This window comes from Podarcis tiliguerta (genome assembly GCF_965153285.1).
Source record: "Podarcis tiliguerta genome assembly, chromosome: 9".
NCBI lineage: Eukaryota > Metazoa > Chordata > Lepidosauria > Squamata > Lacertidae > Podarcis > Podarcis tiliguerta.
Genome location: NC_139542.1, coordinates 41,039,430 through 41,066,644, shown reverse-complemented (window position 1 = coordinate 41,066,644; position 27,215 = coordinate 41,039,430). Strand labels below are relative to the sequence as shown.

Genomic DNA, 27,215 nt, shown 5'->3' with positions numbered 1-27,215 from the left:
CTCTTTATATCTTAATACAGGGTGATTAATAATGAAACATACCGTTTCAACACACTATAAAAAAGAACAATGTAATATATATTACCTGTAACAGAATTGTAGGGGAATGCTTAAAGTTTTTTAGAAACAGTCACAGATGTTCTATATGTGCAGCCATTGTCACACATCGAACCAGCAATCCTTATCTGCCGAAACACGACTCACCCTACGTGTTGATTTTCCCGGGCTTCGTTGAACAGTGGTGCAAATACTATTGACTTCTTCTGATACACAGGGTCATCCAGGACTTCTAAGTTTGCACAATCAGCCCATAGTTTCACATTTTTTATGCCAATTGTAGATATATGTTCTGCTTGGAGGTTCCCCCCCCCCCAAATCATGATCGAAAATGCCATCACACAACAGTTAAAGATTCCGTTTTTCTCAATTCAAGAACACAAAACAACTTCTCCACTGCAGACGCAGCCATTTTGCCTGACTAGTCACATGAATCGCACACTATCGCCTATGTCACTTCCCTCAGTAGTGGAACACAAACTTTATGAGTACAGTGGTACCTCGGGTTAAGAACGTAATTCGTTCTGGAGGTCTGTTCTTAACCTGAAATTGTTCTTAACCTGAGGTACCACTTTAGCTAATGGGGCCTCCTGCTGCCGCTGCGCCACTGCGACATGATTTCTGTTCTCTTCCTCAAGCAAAGTTCTTAACCTGAGGTACTATTTCTGGGTTAGCAGAGTCTGTAACCTGAAACGTCTGCAACCTGAAGCGTCTGTAACCCGAGGTACCACTGTACATCTACCTCACGGTTCACATTTGTGATCCGTGTCATTGCCTATTACTGTTTTACAGCATCTGAAAACTGTATACTTCATTATGAATCACCCTGTATCTTAAACCTTTGCCCAACTAATTTGTAAAGACCCCTCTACCTGAACTGCACACTTCCTCTCAACAAATTCAACTAAGGAAAATTTAACCTCTAGTAAACATCTTACATAAGGTTGCAACCTGAAACTTAAAGCAATGCCAAAATAAAAAAGGCAAAGCAGTAATCTATTCTCTGGTTTAAAATGCCAGTCTGGCAAGACACTGAAAAGGATATCAAAGCTTGGATTTGACTTTTTCAACATACAGAATAATTGCAAAGGAATTTTTTTGTTGTAAGTTCATGATCTGTATTGCCATGAACATCCCCATACTAAAACGTTGATTTACAAATCCACTAAACACAGCAAGCATTTTTTGTTCCTTTTCTACTCCCCCAAGCTCTATGGAACAGCAATTCTGACAGGTTGAGTTCTTTCTGCTCTAGTACATTCGATTTCCTGAATGCCTCTCTCATCTCCAACACAGTCCAATGTAACAAGAAAACTATTGAGACTGTACATTTTCTGAAGTATGTATTGTGTTTTAAGATTATAGCCCAACTTTCTTTAAAGCCCTCAAGGGAGCATTATACGGTAATGTTAAATAAATAGAGTATAAGAAACCGATTCAAAAACAAACACCACTAAAGAAAAATGCCTAGCAGTGTATACTAGAAGTGATTTTAATACGCTTGTATCATTTTACTTGGTTGTAAACTGTCCCGGTATGTATCTTTTTATGACAGGTGGTATATAAATGGTTTACAATAGATAAAACAATAATACAGTGGTACCTCGGGATACATATGCTTCAGGTTACATACGCTTCAGATTACACACTCCGCTAACCCAGAAATAGTGCTTCAGATTAAGAACTTTGCTTCAGGATGAGAATAGAAATCGTGCTCCGGCAGCGCGGCGGCAGCAGGAGGCCTATTAGCTAAAGTGGTCTTCAGGTTAAGAACAGTTTCAGGTTAAGAACGGACCTCCGGAACGAATTAAGTACTTAACCCGAGGCACCACTGTACTTGTATGCAATAATCAACAAATATCATACAATATAGTTACTTCATTTCTCCTGTCTATAAATAAGCAATACTTTGTATATTGTTCACTAATACTGAATGTGAAGCTTATTGACCGCATGTGTCTCCTTGCCAGTCTCTTAACTCCACATTTGGAGAAAATCTTTTTCCAGTCTTATTACCTACACCCCGAGAGATATTTATCCAGAAATTCTACCTTGAATTATTCTACTTAGTTTTGGCTGCTTCTCAACTATTTTCAGGTTCCAGGGACAACTACATCCATTTCCATTACCCCAGTCCTTTTAACATTGATTTGCATACCCCCACTATCTGCACAGTGACAATGATAAATAACTGCTAACTAATAATAATGGTACAAATTTATTGCAAAATATTTCAGTATTCAATATTTCAGACTTTTTATGTGTACTAAAAAGAAGAAGAAAAACAGAGCATTTATCTGTCAATTTCCTCAATGGGAATTTCCGACCGCCCACTGCGTCTCGGTTGTCGAACGTTTTGGAAGTCAAACAGTTTTCCAGAACAGATTACGTTCGACAACCAAGGTTCCACTGTATTTTAAAAAGAAAGGGGAACAGAAATAACTCTAGTATGGCCTTTGTATCCAATAGGATGTGCACACTTTGCATTTGTGCTTGATTAGCTGCACCATCATGGTAGAAGCAGCTGTTGGATTTAACTGCAGAAAAGCAAGTGTAATCCAAATGTAGAATTGGAACTGGGACATAAATAAATGCCACAAATAATTCCGTATTAAAACTGTAGTACTTAACAACAAACACAAGAGGTCTCCTTAACTATGTATTTCAGATGCTGCTTTATCTCCAGTTAGCACACCAACACCAAATATATATTCTGCAAGATTTTTTTTAAAAAAATACTGCACAGCATACCATTTGGTAAAATCTTAGAATTACATAAGAACTTGCTGAAGACTAGGGGTGCGTCGAAATTTGGTTCAGTTTGCATTTTACGATGAAGCTACCTAATTTACCTTTCAAAAAACAATATGTGAACCCAAATACAGCTGTCCTGTAAAATTCACACTAAGTGTATGTTAGGAGACAGTGTACATAAAAATGCACATACCCATGAAAATAACATGCAAAACACCTTATACTGTATCTTGAAAGGATGTATATATTAGTCAAAACTATGTGCAAAATGTATTTATTAGGCGAAATGGACTGAAATGCTAATCTTTGTGGGAATGTTTTTAAAAAAAGCAATCTGATGTGAAAATATGGTGAACTGAATTTAAGATCAGGAAAATGAGGAAGTTGATATAGGCAAATTTTCCATCCCTTCTGAATGCACATGCCATATGATTACTATCACTTTAAATGAAACAGCAAATACAATATATAGGCTCCCTGTATTAGAGGTAGTGTGGAAATTTCAGTTTCATCAAGTTTTCCTGCACTAATATTCTGCAGTTTACACTCATCAACTAGACACTTACAGTCTTCAATCAGGTCACCATTTATTTATTTCTTGAAGTTTTAAAGCCATATGTCCGGATTTTCCTGGACATTTGATCTTACTTGTACTGTTAGGAAAACGGTCTGGTCTAATGGCAATTTACTTTGAAACACCCTGCCTATTGATAGCTGGAATGCGCCATTGCTGTACACAGTACATACCCTTCTGGGCACCTACTTAGAACATTTTTCTTTAGGCAAGCCTATCCAGGTATGTAGAAGTCACATGTGCTTTATCTCTTTATGTCTTGCCTAGAAGTTTTCTTACAATCAAGAAGTATGTGAATTATATTAGATGAATAAAAATTTCCGCTTGGCCTTCTCTCATCTTTTGCTCACAAAGTTTGTCCTACGGAAGAGGGGGGGGGGGGAGGATATGGTTCGGTTGCCTTCATTTTTCTTTCTACATCTAGCAGGTGGCGCTGGGGACATGGGTGGTTAAACCAGAGAGCCTAGAGCTTGCCGATCAGAAGGTCAGCGAATTGAATCTCCGTGACGGGGTGAGCTCCCGATGCTCGGTCCCTGCTCCTGCCAACCTAGCAGTTCGAAAGCACACCAAACTGTTCTTAACCTGAAGCACCTGAAACTGTTCTTAAACTGAAGCACCACTTTACCTAATGGGGCCTCCTGCTGCTGCCGCGCCGCTGGAGCACGATTTCTGTTCTCTTCCTGAAGCAAAGTTCTTAACCCGAGGTACTATTTCTGGGTTAGCGGAATCTGTAACCTGAAGCGTATGTAACCTGAAGCATATGTAACCCAAGGTACCACTGTACATCATCCCACTCACATTACAAGCACAAGAGGTTGATGCTGAACCAGCTCTCACATTTCACAGATTTGTAGAGTTCGAAGGAACCCTAAGGGTCATCTAGTCCAACCCCCTGCAATAAAGCAATCTCTACTAAAGCATCGGAATTTTGTATCAGATACATATTTTTCCACACAGACCTTGAGAAGCAACAGAAAAATCTGTACAGATGGCAAAGTGTGCTAATTCCACCACATAATCCCATCCGTAAACATCAGAAAGCTGTGCTTTTAAATATAGACTGTCAGCATTCCAGCTTTACATAAATATACAACACAGAGAAAAAGGTTGTGTATGTTTTTCTGTATATCACAGCATAACCAATATGAAAGTTAGATGAAGCTTAGTCCATTTTTTATAAAGCAAGTTTCCAGGAAGGTACACCTCCAGTTTACTTCCTCCCTCTCCAAAATGGATGACCATAGGCTTGGAAGTCTGTCATAGCTGCTGCTTTTGTGATCTATTCTTGCTTTCCTTTCACCTTCTCAATAAAGGGATGCCTTTGCAGCAAGGCAGCTTCCCAATTGATTCACACTCTCTTCTAGGCATTTGCTAGGTGCCATACTGCTAGGAGACATTAAGCCTACAGCCCTATTCCTTCCTAACAGGGAGACAGCTCCATTATACGCACTGGGACTTACTTCTGAGTATACATGTACAGATATATGAAAGAAGGTTTTATACCTCACTATTTGAATTAAAAGGAGCATATAGTATTATTTAGGATAAACTAGATCATAAATTATTAAACTGCTTATCCCTAGTGCCCAGTAAGATGGCTGACAATGACTGAGGCCCAGCAGTCACAAAATGGTGGTGCAGGGGCAGAACAAGTTGCAAAATGGTGGCAAGGCAGAGTTTGGCACAAGGAGCTGACAATCACTTGCATGGTTTTCTACTGGTATTGAATCAATCTTTGGAAATGGCTATTTTTTACCTCAGCATTTTCCTTGCAGCAAAGAATCCACCACGTCAGTTCTCCTTGTGCTAAATACAGGCACTTTTTCTGGTGGCATTGGGAAAGCTGATCCAGCTTTCAGTGAGGAAAGCTTTTGCTTTTATATTTACGTATTTCCAACAAGTCTCTCAAAAATATTTTACGCATCTCTTGTGGTTTGTTCTCCCATTTTCTCTTCCATGGCCATGTACATTCACTTTTTTGCCCTGTTTCTTCTGATATCCCCCCTTTTCCATTCCCGGTTTGTCTGTTGTTGATTATGTTATATATTAGCCTTTTATGTCACTTTCTAACTTCCTTCAACATCTCCTCAGTTCCTCTTCCCTTAGCGGAGGGAGACACTTTCCTCCTCTCCCCTGCCAACCTCTCTGTCTCAGCATGTAAGAAATTATGGGTGCTGGCATGGGTATCTTGAACACATTTAGTGAAGGGTTTTATTTAAAAACAAGCTTCTGTATCATGTATTTGTACATTAACAGATATTTTAGGCTATATATTTTCTTGTGGGAGTGTTTTCCTGCAGGAAGGGGAGCTGACAGGAAAAAAAGAATATGCACCTTTAAGGACAATCAAAGACGAAGGAGGAGAATGTTTGGAGGGGCTTTTGACCTTGCAGCAGAGGGTGGGATGGGGGGAAATGGTTGTGGGGAAAACATCTATGTTGAAAGAGTAGCAACTCCGGCCAGAGAATATCATCTTGACTGTGAGTTCTGCAAGCCCTGCTCCCTGCCTTCTTCCTACTGTGCTGGGACTGACTCCTGGTACAAATGATGAGGCTGCTGAACAGACTCTGGGTGGGGGCATTGCTTAGGGATTTTTGCAGAGGGGGTGTTATTGTTGCTGTTATTGATATTAATTTGTGTAGCTTTATTTTGTAGCTTTATTATGATTTATGTGGAAATTGTTCGGTTTGGTTGTGTAACTTTTGATGTTTTAATTATCCCTTATGACTACTTTTACTGTATTTTGAATTGTGCATTTCTTTTCATGGCATAAGCCACCTGAAGCATGGCTATAACTGGAAAGGTGGCATGCAAATAAAATGATGTATGTATGTATGTTTACTGCCAGGAGACCTATTCCTGCAGCCCTATTCCTTCCTAACAGGGAGAAAGCTTTATTATACACACTGGGACTTACTTCTAAGTATATATGTACAGGATTGTGCTGTAATGTTACAGGAAATACAACTGACCGTATTACTACATTATAAATCCACCCTTCCTACAAGGATGATGAATGGGTGACAATATTTACAGAAGCAATATATAAACTGTGCTGATCTCTGTAAACAAAAAACAAAAAATACACATGTAATAAATACACTACATAATTTATCTCAGTAATCCTCAAATTCTGTAGCACAGAACATCTTTAGTACATATAACTGATAACTTTATGTCCACTGTGGCAAAACAAAAAACAAAAATACCACAACCAAAGCATAAACAAACCCAAGGACAGGGAACCCGCAGTTCTTCCAAATATTTCTGGACTACAACTCATAGCATCCCTGCTCATTGGCCATGGTGGCTGCAGCAGGTGAGCGTTGAAGTTCATCAGCATTTTGAGGGCCACAGGTCCCCCATTCCTACTTTCAATTGTTAAAGTAAGAACGTGGCTGTAGAAGGATTACCGTCACCCCCCACCCCCCATAGAAATGTTTAAGGAGATTGCTGGATTTTGACCGTAATAATTTTGTGCAGCCTTTGCAGTTAGAATATCAAAGTGAAGTGAAGCACTGCTGTCAAGCACACAACTTCTCATTGGCAGGCTGCAGTGTGTGTATTGATTCAGTCCACCTAAATCCATGCTTTTAAGATACTGACACATAGCACTGTAGAGTTGGAAGGGACCCTGAGGATCATCTAGTCCAACCCCCTGCAATGCAGGAATATGCAGCTGGTCCATACAGGGATCGAACCTGCAACCTTGGCATTATCAGCACCATGGTCTAACCAACTGAGCTATCCACACTTCATCTGAAAAGGTGTATTTCACAGCCGAAGGAAAGTGACCTTCATGAACAGTATTTTAAAAACTTTAAAGATGCAACTTCAGAAGTGTGCATTCATATATTGTTCACGCGCACACACATATATCTATATTATACATATATGTTACTATCATGCTATTACTACAGAATCAGAAGCAAACTTTGGTTATTGGATGGTATATGGAAGTATAATGTATACAGAGTAGGAATTAAAATAAACACAACGTGCAAACTGGTAAAAATATATGAATGAAGCTTTTATACTTCACTATTTGGATTAAAAGGAGCAGATAGTATTATTTAGGATTAACTAGATCATAAATGATTAAACTGTTGGCTCCCAGGGCCCACTAAGATGGCTGACAATGACTGAGGCCCAGCAGTCACAAAATGGTGGTGCAGGGGCAGAACAAGTTACAAAATGGTGGCAAGGCAGAGTTTGGCACAAGGAACTGGCAATCACGTGCATGATTTTCTACTGGTATCAAATCAATCTTTGGAAATGGCTATTCTTTACCTCAGCATTTTCCTTGCAGCAAGGAATCCACTACGTCAGTTTTCTTCGTGCTAAATACTGGCACTTTTTCTGGTGGCATTGGGAAAGCTGATCCAGCTTTCAGTGAGGAAAGCTTTTGCTTTTATATTTACGTATTTCCACCCAGTCTCTCAAAAATATTTTACGCATCTCTTGTGGTTTTTTCTCCCATTTTTTCTTCCATGGCCATGTACATTCACTTTTTTGTCCTGTTTCTTCTGATATCTCCCCTTTTCCATTCTCAGTTTGTCTGTTGTTGATTATGTTATATATTAGCCTTTTATCTCACTTTCTAACTTCCTTCAACATCTCCTCAGTTCCTCTTCCCTTAGCAGAGGAAGACATTTTCCTCCTCTCCTCTGCCAACTTTGTTTCCCCTGCCCCATTATCTCAGCATGCAAGGAGTTTTGGGTGCTGGCATGGGTATATTGAACACATTTAGTGAAGGATTTCATTTAAAAACAAGCTTTTGTACAGGGTGGATAAATATCAATGATTTAAATTTTAAAAGATCAGATTTTTTAAAAAAATTAAATCAGATTTTTAAAATAAAATGCTTTTGGAGGAAAAATCTTTCTAAAGATAGTTTTCTGTTTGTAAGTTACAGTATAGTCCAAAGGCTATACTGGAAATAAGGATTTGTTTTAAGTTTTTCATGTGTGCTATAACTAAATCTAAGTTTTTGGGGTTTTTTAGTTCAACTATATCAGTTAACAAACATGGATACATATGCTATAATATTATTGCTTTAGTTAAATAAATTGTTTAAATTGTTATTAAGGAAATGTATTTTTCTCCTTTCAATAAAGTACAAATATAAAGTTAACTTATTAAACCTCCCAATAATTTCATAATTATCTATGTATTTCTAATAGTATAACTCAGTGATTTTTGTATACAAGTGTAAAAACTACTCTGAAAAATTATTATTCCAGAAATGAAGCATTCATCCGGTTGTAAATATTAAGATTAAACCAGCAAGAGTGAGTCTTTCTGTAAAAAAAGTATGATGTAAATCAAGTCTTACTAATAATTTAAATCAAATCCACTCTGCTTTTGTATCATGTATTTGTACATTAACAGATATTTTAGGCTATATATTTTCTGGTGGGAGTGTTTTCCTGCAGGAGGAGACTTGACAGGAAAAAAATAAAACGCACCTTTAAGGACAATCAAAGATGAGGGAGAAGAATGTTTGGAGGGGATTTTGACCATTGCAGCAGAGAGATGGGGGGAAATGGTTGGGAAGAAAGCATCCATGTTGAAAGAGTAGTAATGCCGGCCAGAGAATAAGGGATTAAATTTACTGCTGCAATATCATCTTGGCTGTGAGTTGTGGAAGACCTTCTCTCTGCCTTCTTCCTCCCTCTTTTTTTTTTAATAAACATTTTTATTCAATTTCCCAATACAAACTTATTTTTAAAAAATTCATATTCATATTCATATACAGAGATTCCTCCAAATTTCAGGACTAACCCCCACCCCTCCCTGGATCCCCATTTTAAACATCTTAAACTGCATCTTCTTCCAGACTCTAGTATATCAATTGATATTTCCCATGGTAATTTTTACACTACAAGTGAAATCAAAATCCTGCCAATTTTTCCATCTGCTTACAGTGGTTTTTATGTAAACATTTTTATTTGATCTCCCTGCCTTCTTCCAACTGTCCAGCGGGGGGCGGGGGGGCTGACTGATAGTGAGGCTGCTGAACAGACTCTGGGTGGGGGCATTGTTAGCTGCCTTGAGCCCAACTTCAGCTGGGGAGGGCGGGATATAAATAAAAGTTTATTTATTATTATTGTTGCTTAGGGGTTTTTGCTGAGGGGGTGTTATTGTTGCAGTTATTGATATTAATTTGTGTAGTTTTATTTTGTAGCTTTATGATGATTTATGTGGAAATTGTTCGGTTTGGTAGTGTACTTTTTGATGTTTTATTTATCCCTTATGACTACTTTTGCTGTATTTTGAATTGTGCATTTCTTTTCATGGCATAAGCCACCTGGAGCATGGCTGTTAACCGTGGAAAGGTGGCATGCAAATAAAATGATGTACGTATGTATGTTTACACTGGCGACTCACAGAAATCCTCTCAAGGTCAAGTTTTAATTAAATGGTAATTCTGTATCTTGGCTTCATCAGCACAGGTGTGTGTGTCATATGGTATAATGCTTCTTCATTTATTTATTTTTTAATCGGTTAACAGAGAGAATTGCCATGTCAGGAAGACTAGGTTTTAACAACTGTATTTCCCTGACACCCACGTTTCTATTTACAGGGATTTCCATTATTACTGAGGAGCACTCAGACATCTGAACCCCCACCTGAAATAGTACTGCTCAGATACAGTTTTATTGAGAATGGGGCTTAAGTGGCTTTGAAAATCTGTCAACATTGACTATGAATTGTTGGAAACATAGCGAGGAAAGAAAGGAGCAACAAAAGAGTTGAAGGCTGCATTCTTCTAGAGTTGGTTTTAAAACAAACATGATGCCAAGGAGCTGAGTCATAATTCGTTAGTATCATTTAGTGAACATTAGCGTAGCTGTCGTTATATAAGGCCAGGGCTTTACAAGTCTTGGTGAAATGTCATTGTATAAGCTAAAGATCTGCTGGTGTCGCTATACTAGCTCAGGACAGCCTCCAGTAGTGGCACAGAGACTAGCAAGCACAGCTGCACATGCAGTTCTCTCCCATAAATATGAATAGCAAAGCCTAAGAAAACATCCAAGACAGGCACAAAACAATACGGAGATCATTAACATTATATTTATTTATATTCCAGCTTCATACAAACTGGATAGAAGCATAAACATAGTACATTTCTACCATTTTCAACAAAAATATATAACCAATATGTACAATTATTGTATTAAAAATACAAAAGGGATACAGACTCCACCAATGTCTTTCTAAAAGACATACAGGTACAAGTAGTATCAAAAGTATGAGGAAATCACCAGTTAGTTGTACATTCTGCACTTGACATCACAGAGTGAACTGAGATTAGCAGTCCTATGGTCTACAATTACTTAATGCCTATATAACATTTGTGCAACTTGTGATACAGCTAGGTTTGTTCTGTCTTGCTATATGCACATGTGGTCCATACCCTATATAATGAAACTGGCAAATGCATATTACATGTAAAATTACAAATGTATAATTGACAATGTGATATATGAGCAAATAAGACAAAAGCCATGAATACAGGAGAAAGAGAATAATTAAATAAAGCACTGACATAATTCAATACAGTGAAAAAACACTGCAATTTGATCTTTAGAAGTTGAAGTTATTTACGTTTATCTACTGATCAATATGATCAGCTGAGTTCAATGAAAAAAAAATCCAAGACCAGCAGTTCCTCACATCTGAGTACTGCTCAGATTGGCAGCCTTCACTTTTCCGGAGTCTGTGCAAAACCAACACAAAAACAGAAAGTAGGGGGTGTCATTTCATTTCAGTCACTCAAGGATTAATAGCAGCTGTGAGCATGTGATTGCTACCCGATTGGCCTTCTCTATACATGCAGTGTTCCATAAAAGTAATCCACAGTTGTGAATATTTTTGCACTGCTAAGGCTGGTAGTTCTTCAGAGATTGCTCCTCTTTATAAAAAGGTTGTATCACTTCCTAATGCAAAGCCAATAAAAAGAGCCTATTACATCACTATTAAGGGTTGGCATTAGTTGCAGTGTCCTGCATTGCCTTAACTGTAGTATTATCCTCATAATTTGTGTGTGACAACTGTTAGTGTATTACAAGGATGATAAAAAGGAAAAAATATTTGAAGTAAAAGATGGAATTGCCATTTGTCAAAGTGCGACAAATGTTTTTATTCACCATTCTGTATTCCTCAAGGCACAGGAAAGGGATGCAAAATGGATTTGCATCTATTAAAATGCAAGACTAATTGCCCTGCATCATTATAGATGCAAATTAGCAATACCAGCAATTCCAAAACTGATCAACTGTGCTCCAAGTGTGGAACACTAAAAATGAAGGTTGAAGGTCAATGAAAGGCCGAATCCTCCCTATAGACCACCCTTACTTAGATACACTATAGCTTTTTAAAAACCGCTTCTTAAAAAATACAAAATAATACTGAAATTATGCAGGTGTAACTCCCCCCCTCCCCATACAACATTTAGAGTAGCAACAAAGGCATTGTAAACAAGCAAACAAGCACTGTGTACTTGAAGGAATTCAACATGTTTCTCTTAGTAGGGTAAAGGCCAAATGTAGCTTGTCAACTAGTTGATTTCATTATCCCAACGAGGTGAAGTGCACGGATTGTGATCAGCGGCAGGGCATGACCCGGTGGTGCCTGGGGCGGGTGGGAGCGTGCCGCACAATGGGAAAAGGACACGCCGTGGGGTGGGGTATGCCATCGGAATGACTGCGTCCTTCTCAGCCGTCCTTCCTCGGATCTTAATCACAATCAGAGGCGTAGAGTGAGGGGTGCTGGGGGGCGTCGCCCCAGGTGCAATCTTGTGAGGGGGTGCTGGGTGCCAGAGCTGCTGCATCCTTCTCAGCTGGAGGGCAATAACTTCACAGTATTTCACATGCAAGGGAGAGATGTGGCGGCTTCATGTGCCGGCCCCACGCTGCTTTTGTGGGGATTGTGGGACCTGTAGGGCGCTCAAGCCACTGCGTCCCCCTCAGCCACCCTTTGGCTGGAGGGCACCCAGAAGAGATGTGGCAGCTTGGGTACCCTGCAAAAGCAGCGAGAAGCCGCAAAAGCAGTGTGGAGCCGGCGCATGGAGCCGCCACATCTCTCCCTTGCATGTGAAATACTGTGAAGAAATTGTCCTGACACTTTTCAAACTGTGTTGCTTGAAATGCACAGTGCAGCGTTTTCCCCAGCTACCGCTGTTGCCGTCTTCCACATCACAGTATCATTCATATTACAGCTGTATGAGAGGACTAAAAAATTCTAAATAGGCCAAGGCTTTACAACCGAAAGAGGGTATCTCTTCTCCATCATTGAACCAGCCAGAAATACATGTCAGCATTTTTCTTAGTTGGGAATCAAAAACGTGTACTTCCAACATCTACACATCACAATGAATAACTGACTGTACTCAATGCCTGGAAGCATTTAAAACCTTCCTCAGATCTTAATCACAATTACAGGCGTAGGTTGGGGCGTGCTGGGGGGGGGGACATCGCCCCGAGTGCAGTCTTGGGAGGGGGGCACAGGGTGCCAGAGCTGCTGAATCCTTCACAGTTGGAAAGACGCAGCAGCTCCATGTGCCGGCCCCACGCTGCTTTTGAGGGCAGCGCAGGACCTGCAGGATGCCCAAGCCACCGGATCTCTTCTGGGTGCCCATTAGCTGGAGGGTGGCTATGGGGAACACTGAGGGTCCCACGTTGCCTGCAAAAGCAGTGCGGGGCCAGCGCATAAAGCCGCTGCATCCCTCTGGCTGAGAAGGAAGCAGCAGCTCCGGTGCCCTCTGTGCCGCTGCCCCCCAACAGCTCCCCCCCCCCCCCACTGTACCTCTGAATGTGATTGAGATCTGAGGAAGGTTTTAAAAACTGCTTCCAGGCATTTGAGAAGTGCAGTCAGTTATTCATTGTGATGCGTAGATGTTGGAAGTTAGAATGATACTGTGATGTGGCAGACAGCAACAGTGGTATGCTGGGAAACCGCTGTAATGTGCATTTCAAGCAACACGGTTTGAAAAGAGCCAGAGCAATTTCTTCACAGTATTTCACATGCAAGGGAAGAAGAGTGCGGGAGGAAGGGGGAGAAGCCCCATGCTGCTTTAAGGCAGGGAAGGAGGCAAACAGGTCCACCATCCTTTAGAGTTCCAAGGCTCCTATACTAGGGGCGTCGTCTTGTGCTCTCCTTTAAGTTGGCTCACGCAGGATCCAGAAAGCCCCAGTTCTTAGACGGCAGAGACTTGCTCATCTTCTGCAAACACAACAGGATAGGAGGTAAATACATCTCAAGGTATTTAGAACTAAAATAGCCAATGTATTTATATGTTAGGCTTGTTCACTTGTAACACTAAACCCATAGTGTAGCATGCACATTCACTCTCCATGCCCTCTCCTGTGCAGCCAGGATCAGGACTTTGGAAAAGAAGGTAAATACTAGCCATGAATTCTCGCTAGTTGGTACATAGGAATCAGATATTAAGAGTTTAACTAACCAAATTATGTTTTGAAACAAGCCAGCTTCATAACCTACGGTTTTAAAGTTGGTCTGTTTAGAACAGGGCTGGCAAACCTGTGGCACACTGACTAATCTTGACCCACAAGGCCATTTCGCACACCCACTTGTCCATCAGCTAGTATCACTGAGTGAAATCAGCTGCTTATTACAAGGGCAAAGTACCTCCCTCTGTTATCTGTTTCAGCAGCATGTTCACCTGGTGAGCAGAGAGTTATAGGATCTGGCTGGTAATAGGCATACTCAGCCAAAGCCCTGCAGAACACTTTAAACCAATGGTTGGGTTGTTTGCAAAAGGGCTTTCAAATAGCCCTTCATGGTGCTTTGAAGCCCCAAAAGTGCAGGCTTCAAAGCACAATGCTACCTGATGCCCCTATGACATCAGGTGATTGACAAGTGGACAGCACTATTCACATGTCAAATTACAACCTCCAGAGGTGGGGAGATAAGGATGTGGTTTAGCAGTCAGAAAAATGTCCCCAACCCACTTTAGAAACTAACCAGAGTCTGTTTTAAGCTCCAATCTCTAGCTGATCAGTAATAAGTCAGGTTTCTTTAACACTGGAAGTAAATACTAGCAAAAGCCTTCTCAGGCTGTCCAGCAGAAGCTGAAGGGGTGAAGCAAGAGCCTTTGTTTGAGTTTGTGTACATAGTGCTAAACCACAATTTTACTTTTGCATGTGAACCAGCTCACTGTGTTTACATCTCTCTCAAGTAAATACTGAACCTTATGTTTCTTTCAGCATGGCTCTTCCATTTACCCTTTAGATTAAAATACCATTTGGCTGCTTTGCCATCTCCACTTTAATTTTACCAAATCAGACTGTTTTTAACATTCAACTCAGTAAAGTTCTAACGTTTACACCTTTGCTACAAACATTACATGGCCTTGCACTTGACTCAATATTAATTTACAGTCCTGAGAGCATTGATGTGCTTCAGAGGAAGTGCAAACTTTACAGCTTTTTAGTCTACAAAGTATTTGAAGACCTCTTGGGTTTTACACCAAAAGAAGAATTCTGCCCATGGAAAATCCTCCCTCTTAGAACCAAGATATACACCACATAAAAAACAATCAATAAATGATTGGATGAGCTGCCAGCACTTCCGTCATATGAACAAGAAACAAAGTCAGAAGCACTTCTGAGCTCAGAGCTGGATAAAAGTACACGCCCTCTCTTGCACCTGCATAAACTGTTCTGGATGCAAAAGCACTTATGGAAACGAACCCTTAACTTATTATTTTCAAAATGTTATAAGATGTTTACCATCCTCCTCTGTGGAAAACCCTTGAGACTGATAGTGAACCAGATGTGGGTCTGACTCATTTGGTTTGTGCCACTGAGGTTTGCCCACAGGCCTGCTAGATGGAGGACCCTGTGGTTGATGCTGTGAAGCTGAAGTCCCAGGGGCTTCACTTGACCGTGCCACCATCCTAGACCTCTGAAGTGCCACGTTGTAATCCGGAGGTTTTCGGGCTGGGTGGGAAACTCCTTCAGCAAAGTCAGCAATAGGTATTCCTACATAACCAGGCGGGGTTGGTGGTGGTTCACGATAGCGGCCCTCTTTTCGAGCTGCAGTAAAATAGTGCATCATCAGCAATGATAATCATTTACATATATCTGTTACAACTACTATCTATGCCTGTACTTAGTTCTATTATGTCATAATCCTGGTAGCTCTGATGTGCTTCCAAGGGAGTTGAACAACTTGGCATTAAAAACAACCACAGTATGGACATGAGGCAGCCCAAAAGTAAAGGCATTTACATTTCACTGAGTCCAAATGGGAGTTGAGCACATTCTTAAAACTTTCCCATTCAAATCAATGGAATCTAAAACTGCTTAATTCTGGCTGGATTATACAGGCACATCCATACCAAAGACCTATACACCTACATATTAATTTTATATATATTATGCAATTAAAAACATAGACATAAGCAAAGCTACAAAGAAAAAGAACAAGTGAAATAGAAGATAACTAATACAAAACCTGAGCCAATTATAGAAAGCAGCTTGTGATAACACTTAAATTATGTATATAGGGCATGGTGACATCTTGAAAAAGAATCTCAAACTTAGATTTGTAAAGAACACAGTTGATAAAAAGACACTGTGAAGCATAGACAATATATGACTGTGCTTTCATCTTCTAGCAAAAAAGAGAAATAGCACTAACCCACTTTGCATATTGAAGTATATACAGTTCTCTCACTTGAGGTGATATTCTGACAAGATTCATGTTTTGCCCAATTCTCTCAGCATAGTTAAATAAAAATAAAAAGTATTTATAGCTCAAATAATAAAGCACATATATTGTGCTCAGGTTCGGAGTTCTGTACTCCTTCCTTAAGAATCATTAATATACTTTTAAATGCCTATATTGTCTTTCCAAAAGAAGTTATCCAAGATGGTTCACAAAACAACATAAAGAATAAATACATGAATTAGCTGTAATAAGTGAGAAGGAATCTTAAAATCCAGGAAGTAAAATATTTAAGATAAGCCAAAGAAATGTGCTCCCTATTATGTGGGGGGGGGGGGGGGGCATGGCAAAAATACTCAACGACTTAAAAGTGAGGGCAGGAAGATCATTATGTGATCATGTAATTGTGTAGCCCAGGGATGTGAATTTCAGGACAAGGGACTAAATGCAAACCTTTGGACCACTCTAGTCAACCCTTGGCCACACACCTCACTGGTTCTGCTCCATACCCATCCTCTGAGTGCCTTTGCATGGTTGGAATATGAACTGTGATAATGTTTCTTGCTTGCCAAAATGGAGAATGGAGAGAAATCTCTCTGTCTGCATCTGCATGCATACATGTTTGTGTAAAAATGAAGTAGCCACTGTCGTTGATTACTGAATCATTTTGGTTTGTGCATATAGCTGATGAGTGCTCAAAACGTCAGAGAGAAAGAATAGTGTGAAGTCAAGGGATTATCCATGAAGAATATATCCCAGGGACTGCCAGTCTGTTTAGACAGTGTCAGGGGGACATTTCCCCTTTCCCATATATCTGTTGAAGGTTGTGGGGTTCCCCTTGTCACTCTACACACCAGAATCTGTGACATATACAAACTGGCAGAAAAAAAGTGTGCTGTCAGGAAAGAAACATAGGAAACAGCCTGCATTTCCTAAGGCAAGTTATTTGCCCATCCAGTTCAGTTTTATTGCTAACTGGTAGCAGCTCTCCAGGGTTTCAGACAGGAGTCTTTTGTCTGCCCAGAAGATGCCGACAACTGAACCTGGACTTTTTGCGTGCAATGCAGTGCTCCACTCCAGATCTACAGCCCTTTCCCATTTATATCCTGAAATCCTATAGCAAGATTTATTCAAATCCTTTCATCTCCTGCTCTCTGACACCAGCATCTTCACCTTTTTATATCCCTAGACAAGTTTAAATCTGCATTAGTGATTAAGGCATAGAAGAAAATTGTGCTAAACAACAAATTGCAGTTGTTCCTGATGGAGGTATAGGGCAGAGCACACTAGGGCTATATTATTGACATACACACACAGAGAAAAAACTGTACCCCCATATTATAAGACATTGGCCTAAGCATATTAACAAACTAGAAAGGAAAAGAAAACCAGCGTTTATGTTAATGACTGAAATGTGGGCAGTTCTGAGGCAAGATAAAAAAAAATTAACTAAAAAATAACAATGGAATATCTGCAGGAGGAAGCATCATTTCAGCACAAAAGGCTTTACTGAAAAAGCAAAACACAAGACTATGAGCTGGCTATATGTTTTGCTTAAAAAAAAAGATTAAGGAAAAATATTTGTAAAATAAATTCATATTTATAGCAAATATGTAGCATACTTTGTGGTAGACAAAGGTAAACTTACCAATAAGACCCTTTGTATTACTTGTTGACACAGCTATATGAGCTGGCATGGGAACTGGCTTTGAATCCTCTGCTGTCATAGATGTTATGCTACTGGTTTCAGCTTCAATTGACACATCCTTCCCACCCCTCCGTTTTATGGTACCTGTATCACCTTCAGAGTCCTCTCCCCAGTAGCCTGTGGAGGATGCCCAGCTTGCTCTGGACTGTGCTTGATCAAGGCCCTCCCTACCTTGACTCTGCCTGCCATACTTTGTGCCATGATCGGAGAACATCATCGGGTCCATGTGGCTGCCTGAGGCCCACAGTCCTGCCCCATCGCCTGAACTATCGAAATGAGCATGTCCAAAAGGAAGAATCTCCCAACTTCGCTGGTGCTGTATTGTCTGTATGTTGTCATGGGAACCACTTGAACAAGAAGTCCAGCTGCCACGGCCACTATCCGCTGCATCAAGTGATGCTCGATCTCCCTGATCCTGTGACAGCTCCTCAGTGCTAGGAGAAGAAAGCATGGTTGCCCCAGCATACAAGCCTCTGTTTTCTGACAGTGGTGGGTAGTAGCTAGAAGAACACAGGAACAAAATAATTAATAGGCATAAAGCAACAATGTTGCCACTAGCAATTAGAATATCAAACTGCAGTAACAATTTGCACACAGCTTTTTGTTCAATTTGTAGTACAGAACAGTTAACTCTAAAGACGTCTGCTCAAATTCACATATTTCAATAGCTGCCAAATATATGTCTAATGAAATTATTGTTATACTTTGTGCACCAACTGAACACTAGATCAGAAGTGTCATTGGGTGTTTTTCAAATATTTTTCCAATTGTGAATCTGGTAAGAGTATTTTGAGCATGCATTTTTCCCGTTCTTCCCCTAATATCTCTTGGAGATGCAGGTATATCATCTAATACTTATCAAAATAATTGGGGGAAAGATTTAGGACATTAGTCACTAAACACTGTCTGGAATTGGATATGACAAAAATGTCCCTCAACAAAAAATCAGTGTACATTTAAATGAAACTTTTTACAAGTTCATTTTTCATTGGTGCTTAGAGGTCTCTTGGTGTCTTAAAAGGTGAATTCAGCCCTTTAATATTTAGTGAAAGAATTTGCATTGTATTCATTCTGTGGTAGTTTAAACACAGCTTTTCCCAAATATTGATTCCTTAATTTTGAGAATTATATAAATGTAGTCCCCAGCACTAACATTTTCTAGATTTCCAATTTAACATACTAATTTGCACTGTCACCTCCTCTCTCCTTTTCCCTTATTGACAATAATTTACTTTTCTTTGTTCTTCTTGATGCAGTGCTTCTCTAGTCCCACTTGCTGATTCAAGTTGTATTTATTATCTTCATTATTCTGTTTTTATATTTGATAAGTTTGTCCTTTCCAGTATCTGAACTAAATATTCCTTCCATCTGTTATTTCTTTTGATTAGCTAATGTTTTAACCACAGTTTCTTATTCAACAAGATAAGGGTTTAAATGAGGTCCCCCATTGATATTTTGTTAATTTTTGCCTAAGAAGTAGTGTGAGAAACTTGAATTCCATGATTTTACTTGAAATATCTGGGTGCATATCAGCTAGGATTTTAAACAGATTTCTAGTTAAAATAAATGTCTCTCCTGTCCTGTAAGTTGCAGCTTCTTTTAAATTAATAAATGTAACCGAGATTTCTCTCAAGCATTCACTAAACACCAACTCAAAAACTTGGGACCATTCTACTTTTAGATCCTATTCTAAAAGACGCCTCAGTCCAAGCTGATCAAAGTTTGTCCAAATGTATATAATTACACAAGCGTTCTTTTAAGAAGTCTACTAGGTTTCCCCTCTCCATTCCTTCTACATTTTAAAATAAATAACAGGATATTTTGGAAAGATTAGGCCAAGAAAGCATTATGCATTATGGGACACAGGTTTGCAGTGTTTTGCTTTGCCTTTAATGGCAGAGTCACTCAAGTGATGCCTTGTGACAGAATACATGTTCCTAAAATCTGCTCATGAGAGAAAAAGCATCTACAGCTCTAGAGTAGGCTTTTGATAAATGTAATTACACTGACATGTACTACCTACCCTATGCTGTACTGATCTGGTTCAATTATGGCTCTTCGGTCAATCCTGCCCACTCCAAGGTTAGTCTCCACAATGCTGACGGAGTGCCTCTGCCTCCTGTCATCATGTAGTGATACTGGCATGGAGTCAAATGAAGAATTGCTGACAATGCTGGATCTGGAAGAAATTTCACTGTGACCAGAGTCTGAAAAGTTATCCACGGTACCACTGGGAGCCAGAGTATAACCTGTACAGGGAAGAGTGATTATAACCATTTTCATCATAAAATTTTCAGCATTTGTATAAATATTCAAATTATGCAGCCCCTGTACCAAAATTACTTTTTAAATTGTTGTTTTACGTCTGAGAACAAATAATTTATAAGGGGGTATTTATAGTATCATCTTATTTTTAAGATAGAGAATTTGGGGGGAGAAAACATTAACAGATGATAATTTAAAGTTTAAAAAAAATTACTTGCAGTTTCAATATCTAACTAACATGATTCAAATGGGTTCTACACTGTATGCCTTTGCCATCCATTGGGATAGAATCTGAATAGAGAAAACCAACCATATCCCTGGACAAAGCCCACAGCAATCCAATTATAGGAATCTAATTTTGCTTAAAGTGAAATAAATTTGGGGGATGGGGCGTGCTGCCACACATATGAACAATAGTAAACATGCTTGGTTCCACAGCCAGGATTGATGCATATGTGAAACATAAATGTGGTCTCATTTGTAGAGGAAGCGTCATCATAATTCCAAAAAGAAAATACTTTGCATGAAGATTTTTATTCCACACAAATTGTCTTCATTGTGATACCCTTATACACTTCTACCCATCCTTGATACTGTGGGAGGCTGCACATATGAATGGTTTCAGCAAATAGGGGTGAACAACTCATATTCAACATCATTATGGTTCTTGGCACTTCGATATGGGGATCCTTAGGCTGCTTTATCTCCTTCCCCAACTGCATCTGAGAAGGCAGGAACATAGGAAGCTGGCTGTGCTGAGTTAGTGGGTTCATTTAGCTCAGTATGCCTGCACTCAGTATTGACTTGTACTCAGTATTGACTTGCATCAGGATTTCTGGCAGAAAATGTTCTGGCTTGCATACTTAGAATGTGACAACTCTGTGCTGTTAGGAAATGTCTGCCATGCTAAACCACAACTGACTACATATTTGGCATCTTAATTAGGTTTAAACAGTTATCACTAACAATTACAAGAGGTGAACTTGTGAGAGGTGAACTTGTGAGAGGTGAGGAGTATTTAGACCCTGGCATACTTTTCCTTGGAGAGCTCTGTGGCGAGGTGGGAGGAGACGATAACTGTGAAGACGCATTTGAAATTGTGTCCTCTGCTTGTTTCTTATGACGATCCAAGCTTCCCTCTTCAGAGAGTGAAAGAATTTTCTTTAAAGCTTGTGGAGAGTTTATGCCTTCAATAAAGAAGAAGTAACACATCTGATATAAATACACACACTTTTTCTTGCATATTCAAATGAGGCCATTCCATGGACCACTGATACTACCATTACTATGATATTTTAGCCCACCCTTCTTTTGCAGATCTGAGGGCAGTGTACATTACACACCCACATTTATTATCACAACCCCCCAGTAAGGTTATGCTGAGAGAATATGCTTAATGGGGATTTCAATCTAAGTCACTCCAGCCACTCTCCACACCAATGTACAATTTATTCTAAGAAAATTATATGCAATTAATAAAAACAAATTTAAACATAACTATTCAGCCCAAGAAAAATGTAGATTAGACCAATGTTTCTGTTTTACATTCACTTGGAAAATGTGGTTGGTTCTTAGTTCTCAGCCATTCATGGAAAAACATTGACTACAGCTAGTATCCCAGGTTATCCCCTTCCTCAGGCCTGCAACTGAGACAGAAACCTGCAGCTTAAACATGTCTGAAGTGCCATTAAATTTAGAAGGTAAATGGCTACTTCACTGATTCCATGGTATTATATATATAATCTATGTCTTCAAAGTAAGTATAAATGAAAAATAGAGTTAAAGATAGACTCAAAAGACATTGATCACTAGATCAGGAACCATGGTTAAAATTGGATAGGTGTAAAAATGTGCAGTGGATGTCATCCACTTCAGAGTGCTGTCAAGACTGGGCTTGCATTAGCAGGCCCCAACATAGGAAGAAGAGGAATATTGGTGGGGACTAGAGTCAGAGGTGGGGGGATGAGGGGCTCTCTAGCAACTGTCAGCTCCCTTAGCGCACTACAGTTCCCAGGATACTTTGGGGGAGGAATGACTTTTTAAAGTGGGGTGATACTACGTTAAATGCAAACTACAGATGAGACTTAGTGTGATCTCTTAACATTGATTCTGTTACACTTTTTAACTGAACCTTCCATTTCCAAAACGTAACAGTAATAACAATGTATTAGAACCTGTGTTTTCCCCACCTTTGTTTGCAGTTACTCAAGATGCATACCTGTCATTTGTGAAAATACAATCCTGAAACATGGAACTTCCGCTAGTAATTTGAAAACATTGTGGTTTTTTTAATGCTCTTGAGAATTCGTTTAACCATTTTTAACATAAAATTGTTTTTCTACTGAACAGAACAATCCGCAATACTTACCAAAGGGTGGAAGGTCTTTGACTGGTACTTTCTTACGAGAGGGATAAAGTGATACAGCAGGAACCTGCAGTGCTTGGTTTGCTTTGTGCTGCTGTTGCTGCTGCACTTTCTGCTGGATACCTGACCTATGTGCGACTGGGGATGTTTCAGGTTTTCCAGACCGTTTTTCCCCTGGAGTCTTGGGTACTTTAAATAAAAAGTAGAATTAAGATTACAGTTAAGACTACCTCAAGAGTACTTGATTTTATATTAAATGGTGTCCGGAAGAATGATCAATGATGGAAAAGAGATATCCTCTCTTGGTTGAAAAACCTTGGAATTTTTTAGTCCTCTCATTCAGCTATAATATACTACCACAAACTATAGTAAAATGATGCCCTAATCAGCAGTTGGAGAGCCAATTAGGTAATGTATGCCATTTAAGAAACACGTACCACATATGCCAACTGTAATATTGCCTACAATTTGCAATGGCATGGAATAACTTGTTTTCTAGCGATCAGCTTGATTAGAAACACATACTTCTCTCAATGATGCTGTGGCCAAGCCTAAGCCTGAGGGACAGTTAAGCTGTAGGCTAAATAATGATAAATTAACAGCTCATTTGCCATGACTAAGGTGCACACCCAACTAAGAAAAATGCTCACATGTATTGCTGGCTGGTTCACATTGTAGAGAGAGTGCCTGAAGGCTCTCTTCATCCATTTCCAGATCCAAATTGGAGAGATACTGCTTGACTTTCCGAGCCATCTGAGCATCTTCATATAGCTTTTTGGCATTGAGGAAGGAGCTGCGGCGGACCCGCTTTTTATGTCCACCTGTTTGTGCAACATCAAGGACTGCTGCATTTGTACTGCCTTGACTGAGAGACCTGGGGTGAAGAGAGACAAGATGACATGTAACTTAGCTCATCGCTGCATCCTTCAATGACTTGAAACATGCAAAGGTCTGCATGAATGTCAGTCTATGGTCAAAGCTTACATGCCTCATTCAAGTAAGTCATACAGCTACAATAGGAAAAGGATAAAAATAAAGAACAACAATCAGTTGCAATTGTGAATATGGATTCATTAAAGTCAGCCCCTGAGAATTACTCTGCTCCAAGTATGAAATTCCATGTCATTGGGAAAATGGTTAAACTCTCTCCCAGTAGCCTTGAGTATTACAAGGACAGAAATATTAAGGCAGGCTCATGCAGCAAGGTGTCTCAGACCAGTAAACAGAGGTCAAGCCTCCTGAAACTCAAAATCCACTACTCTCAAAATCAAGCAGGAAATGTCCACTTTGTACTTTTCAGGTGCCTCTATTAAAACACTTAATTCCATCTGCAATGTGCCAAAAAGTCTACTGCATTTTCATTCCCCACTTCCCTCGCCTTAAATAGGACTTCATGTTAAATAAAAACGTTCAATTAGTTAATGAGGAAGCATGCAAATTTGGATGTGTTTATGTATGGGAGCTATTTTGCTTTTAATATGTTAACAGCAATAATGAAGGCTGGTTTGTAGAAAGAAAATTTAGTTAGTTGAGCTGTTAAAAGTCACAACATTGGAATAAAATTTGTGGATTTGGTTGGTTCTATTAACTTGTGTGGCGTATAAATTTACTGCTTATTTTTATCTGAACCACCATCATGTAACCCCATTTTGGTATACTCTTCCCATTGAGACTGGTTACATATGTACATATGTTAGGGATAATGCAAGCTGAGAGGCTAATCTGCATAACAGCCAGCCATTGTGCACATTCATCATGACTCATGGAGAATGTGCACCTCAACTGTCCATAAAGATAAAATTGTGCATATTTCCTGGCCGATACGTGTACTCTCAAAAACATGATCATTTTTCTCAGCATCTCAGCATCATTTTTTACATTCTTTGAGCAATATTCATGTTATCCTGTCACTGGATATACTCTACAATAGTATGTCCTCTTTTCCATGCCGCTCAGCTGTTCTGCACAACCAACTGACTCTGGCATCTCTTCTCCACAACCCAGCTGTTTCCCCACTGTTCAGCGATGTTAATGGATACATGGGAGGTGAGTGTATGCAAATGGACTGGGAGCTGAGGGGTATAAGTGTTAATTCATTCACACAGAAGTTCACAGTGTCTTTATGTGGGATGGAAAGACAGGTAGAAGTAGAGGGGGGGGTGTGTGTGTGAGAGAGAGAGAGAGAGAGAGAGAGAGAGAACCACTCACACTTTATTCCTTACACCTTCTTATGCATCCAAACACATATATTGTTGTATGTATGTATGTATGTAGTGCTTGTGTTGGAACAGTGTCCCCTGTGAATTCTGTGTGAATATTCCCAAAGAATGTGGGGAAAAACCTGTCATGATATGCACATTCCTTGAGGTCTGCTAGAGAATATGTATACTTGCTGGATAATGTACAAAATGTTGTTGAGATATGCTCAGTCCTTAAGACCACATAGAAAATTCTTTTGCATGGACAAATTATATCCACTCAACTCACATTATCCCTAACATATATGAGGCAATTTTATGAATTCTAGATCAAACCAATGAATCTCACCGCTTTGCACTTCTTTAACGTTTCACAGCTCTTGGGTTTATAACCTCAAGCAAAAGCAGCACTGGATTAAATCTGATGCAGGTACAGAAGGGTTAACAAAAGGAGGAAAATGCCAGAGCACCAGAAAATTAAGGGAAGCAGGTAGGAAACAATGCAGATTTTCAGAAAAGGAAGTTTGTCTGTATGTGTTCTCTCCAACCACTTACCCCAAACTCCTCCACTTCTTCTTCCTGCAAGTGAGAGCCATGAGTATTGAAGCATGGATTTAAGGAAGAGACAGAGAGATTATAAGCTCAGAAAGAAAGGATCAGACTTCAGGACAAGCAGTACCAGAAAGCCCAGAACAGCCTTCTCTCAGTCAGTCAGCATAATACATTAAATAGGTGTCTATAGAGTGCCCATAAGATTAAAGCTCATTTCACACTAAACTGAATTCATCTTGGATTACTTACACCTTTAGCGTAAAACAGTGTTCTAAAATCTGGAGTGAATTTTGTTTCTATCCTCTTTCTGCTTTTCAGCTTTCACATAATATAATTTCCTTTTAAAACATTTATTCATTCAATATGCATTTCCTATACATTGAACCAAAGGGGATATTTTAACTATCCCAACTGATTCAATGCAAACTCTGCTTATATCTATTTTATCTAAGTAAGAATAAGACTAGTGATTAAATATCTATTATTTCTCTTGTTCTCCATGACCTTTAAACAATGAACGTAACATAAATTACGCAATGACAGGCAAGAGCCATTTCCATCTGTACTGCCTTTTCCTGATGGGGGCATTTGCTTGGTTGCAACACTTACCCACCCCTGTGAATAAGTTAATTTGCCCAACATTATAATTACAGACCAGACAAGAGGGGAAATGCATTACTTGAATATTTCTTAAAACTCAAAACTTGCAAAACAATGGCTTCAGTCTAGCAAGTGTATGCGTCATACTTATTATAATAGTTTAAGTTATACTATGAGATTTCTGAAGCAGTCTTCAACACTGAACTCTTGAACTGCTTTTCTTGTTAGTTGCTTTTTGGGGAAAGGGCTGTAGCTCAGTGGTAGATCATGTGCTTTGCATGGAGAAAGCCCCAGGTCCAATCCTTGGGACTGACAGGCAGGGTTGGGAAAGGAGCCCTGTCTAAAATACTAGACAGCCACTGCTAGTCAGTGGTCTGACTCAGTATAAGGCAGCCTCCTATGTGTTCATATGAATTTAAAAGGAAACATGGTGATCTTATTTAGAACTCACTATTGGCACAAAAGCCCAAATAACTTGTAATGCAAGAACAAAATACAAAGCTAAGATCAAAACAAATCTCATGTATGTTTGTGTTTGAATTCATTTGTGTTAGCAGTATATTTGTAATAGTAGAATATCCTTCATGAATGCACATGTGTAGAAATAAAACAAAACCATTGTAAGAAAAAGTGTTGCGTAGAATGGTGAGGAAGAATCAAATTCTGGGGAAAAAGCAAGCAGGGTCTACTTGCTATGATTGGGCAATGCTCATTTGTCATGAACTTTAGGAAGCTTGGCGTAGATATCAAGAGGACAACACAGATGAATTGTGTTACTCATCTTGATGAAAAGACAACTGCTTACTTTCAGGCTGATATGTAAAGAGAATATCTGATTGCTGTCAAATAACTTGCAGCTAATTAGCTGGAGAAATAAAGACAATTCTATGTCTTACCCTTGTTCTCTGAATGCAAGCATTAAACACTAGCTCAATAATTTTTATTTCACACTTCAACTGCATTAGTCTTTGGTCAAAAGAACTCACCTAGTCCTGAACATTAAAGCAGGATCCATGTTAACAGAAGCCATTCGACCCACATGGCGAATCTCTTTTGCGATCATTCGTAATTTCTCAAAATTGACCAAACCTTCCACTTTGGAATCATTCCCTACATTGCCAAAAGAATGATAGGAAATAACTATAGTACTCTGCCATTGGTCAGTGAAAGTAAAAACACACGTGTTGCCATCACCAAAGAGTCAATACAGAAAAAACACTTGCAACATTTACCTTCATGGAGGAACGTAAGGTCCTTTTTGATTACAGGGAACAATGGAATAATAGGAGGCTGTAGATTTTGGCTATTCAGGACATTGCGATATTTTGCCATGTTCCTAGATGGATCAAATAAATCCTGAAGATCTTGAAACAATTTTTCATATTTGCTTGGAAGTTTTTCCCAAGTAGTTCGTAGTCTTGCAACTGGAGCTAAGTTTAGGCCACT

At 39.4% G+C, this 27,215-nt stretch overlaps 1 protein-coding gene and 1 long non-coding RNA gene across 13 annotated transcripts in view; one reads left to right on the top strand and one right to left on the bottom strand.

The window, feature by feature from the left end:
- Positions 1 to 25,417, top strand: part of LOC310685404 — a 29,529-nt gene extending 4,112 nt beyond the window's left edge. Inside the window, exons 2-5 of the long non-coding RNA XR_014515197.1 lie at positions 23,134 to 23,416; positions 24,376 to 24,465; positions 24,995 to 25,107; positions 25,204 to 25,417. This is a non-coding gene — a long non-coding RNA (uncharacterized lncRNA). The remainder of the gene's footprint in view (positions 1 to 23,133; positions 23,417 to 24,375; positions 24,466 to 24,994; positions 25,108 to 25,203) is intronic.
- RAPGEF2 (Rap guanine nucleotide exchange factor 2) overlaps positions 10,447 to 27,215 on the bottom strand; it is a 156,696-nt gene continuing 139,927 nt past the window's right edge. For 4 of the 12 annotated variants that reach the window (XM_083457002.1, XM_083457006.1, XM_083457005.1 and 1 more), the window contains 10 exons: positions 27,002 to 27,213; positions 26,756 to 26,879; positions 25,173 to 25,196; positions 23,070 to 23,293; positions 22,423 to 22,608; positions 21,089 to 21,241; positions 19,813 to 20,038; positions 17,730 to 18,289; positions 15,142 to 15,447; positions 10,447 to 13,612 (listed from right to left, as the gene is read on the bottom strand). In XM_083457002.1, the coding sequence (XP_083313128.1) occupies positions 13,587 to 13,612; positions 15,142 to 15,447; positions 17,730 to 18,289; positions 19,813 to 20,038; positions 21,089 to 21,241; positions 22,423 to 22,608; positions 23,070 to 23,293; positions 25,173 to 25,196; positions 26,756 to 26,879; positions 27,002 to 27,213 (2,041 nt within the window). In that variant the 3' untranslated portion in view covers positions 10,447 to 13,586. The remainder of the gene's footprint in view (positions 13,613 to 15,141; positions 15,448 to 17,729; positions 18,290 to 19,812; positions 20,039 to 21,088; positions 21,242 to 22,422; positions 22,609 to 23,069; positions 23,294 to 25,172; positions 25,197 to 26,755; positions 26,880 to 27,001; positions 27,214 to 27,215) is intronic. The other 8 variants (XR_014515123.1, XR_014515125.1, XM_083457008.1 and 5 more) reach the window with 6 other exon arrangements.